This window comes from Sinocyclocheilus anshuiensis, unplaced genomic scaffold, assembly GCF_001515605.1.
Source record: "Sinocyclocheilus anshuiensis isolate Anshui unplaced genomic scaffold, SAMN03320099.WGS_v1.1 scaffold401, whole genome shotgun sequence".
NCBI lineage: Eukaryota > Metazoa > Chordata > Actinopteri > Cypriniformes > Cyprinidae > Sinocyclocheilus > Sinocyclocheilus anshuiensis.
Window position 1 is genome coordinate 81,479 of NW_015539847.1, and position 1,002 is coordinate 82,480.

Here is a 1,002-nt window from a genome sequence, read left to right on the forward strand (position 1 = left end):
TGTGTGTGTGTGTGTGTGTGTGTGTGTGTGTGTGTGTGTGTGTGTGTGTGTGTGTGTCAGCTGATGGGGATCGAGATCGGAGCGGAGTACGGAGGCACGGGCTCCTCCTTCTTCTCCTCCATCCTGGTGATTGAGGAGCTGGCGAAGGTGGACCCGTCGGTGTCAGTGCTGTGCGACATTCAGAACACGCTCATAAACACGCTGCTGATGAACCTGGGGACGGAGGAGCAGAAGCAGCTCTATCTGCCGCGGCTGGCCAGCGATACGGTGAGACGCTCGCTCTGACGATCCGCTGATGCTCTGAAGTGTTTCTGTGACTGACGACGCTCGTTCTGTTCTTCAGGTCGGCAGCTTCTGTCTGTCGGAGTCAGAGTCGGGCAGCGACGCGTTCTCTCTCAAGACTAAAGCAGAGAAACACAAGGATTATTACATCATCAACGGCTCTAAGATGTGGATCAGTAACGCAGAACATGCAGGAGTGTTTCTGGTGATGGCAAATGCAGAGCCGGCCGCGGTTAGTATGTGTGGAGTCATTTCTGACACTGAATTAGGGTTCGTTCACACTATGAATGATAACTATACTGATAACTGTAACAGTAACTATATCGGCGTCTATATCAACGCACAGTAATGTTCTGCTCATTATGTGCTCTCACACACACATTATGCCGCAGTTTTGTCGCCTGTCACTTTAAAAGCTGGAGCTCTTTAAAGCAGGATAGATTCTGATTGGCTGTCAGTGTTTTTATTGTTCATCAGCTGTTTCAGTCTTATATCTGTTTTCTTAAGTGTATCTTTATGATGTCAAATCTTACATTGATAGAATGTTCAGTAATCAGACTGATTGCGATGAGTGACATTTGCATGCTAAACCGGGATCGTTCTTTTATTCAGTCTCGTCAGTCTGTCTTCACACTCACACACACACACACACACACACACACGCAAACAAACACACGCGCACACACACACACTCTCACACACACACACACACACACTCAC

General features: G+C 48.1%; 1 protein-coding gene across 1 annotated transcript in view; it reads left to right on the forward strand.

The window, feature by feature from the left end:
- acadsb (acyl-CoA dehydrogenase short/branched chain) overlaps positions 1-1,002 on the forward strand; it is a 6,674-nt gene that overhangs the window by 4,344 nt on the left and 1,328 nt on the right. The window contains exons 4-6 of the mRNA XM_016480881.1: positions 61-267; positions 344-627; positions 895-898. Coding sequence (XP_016336367.1) covers positions 61-267; positions 344-627; positions 895-898 — 495 coding nt within the window. The remainder of the gene's footprint in view (positions 1-60; positions 268-343; positions 628-894; positions 899-1,002) is intronic.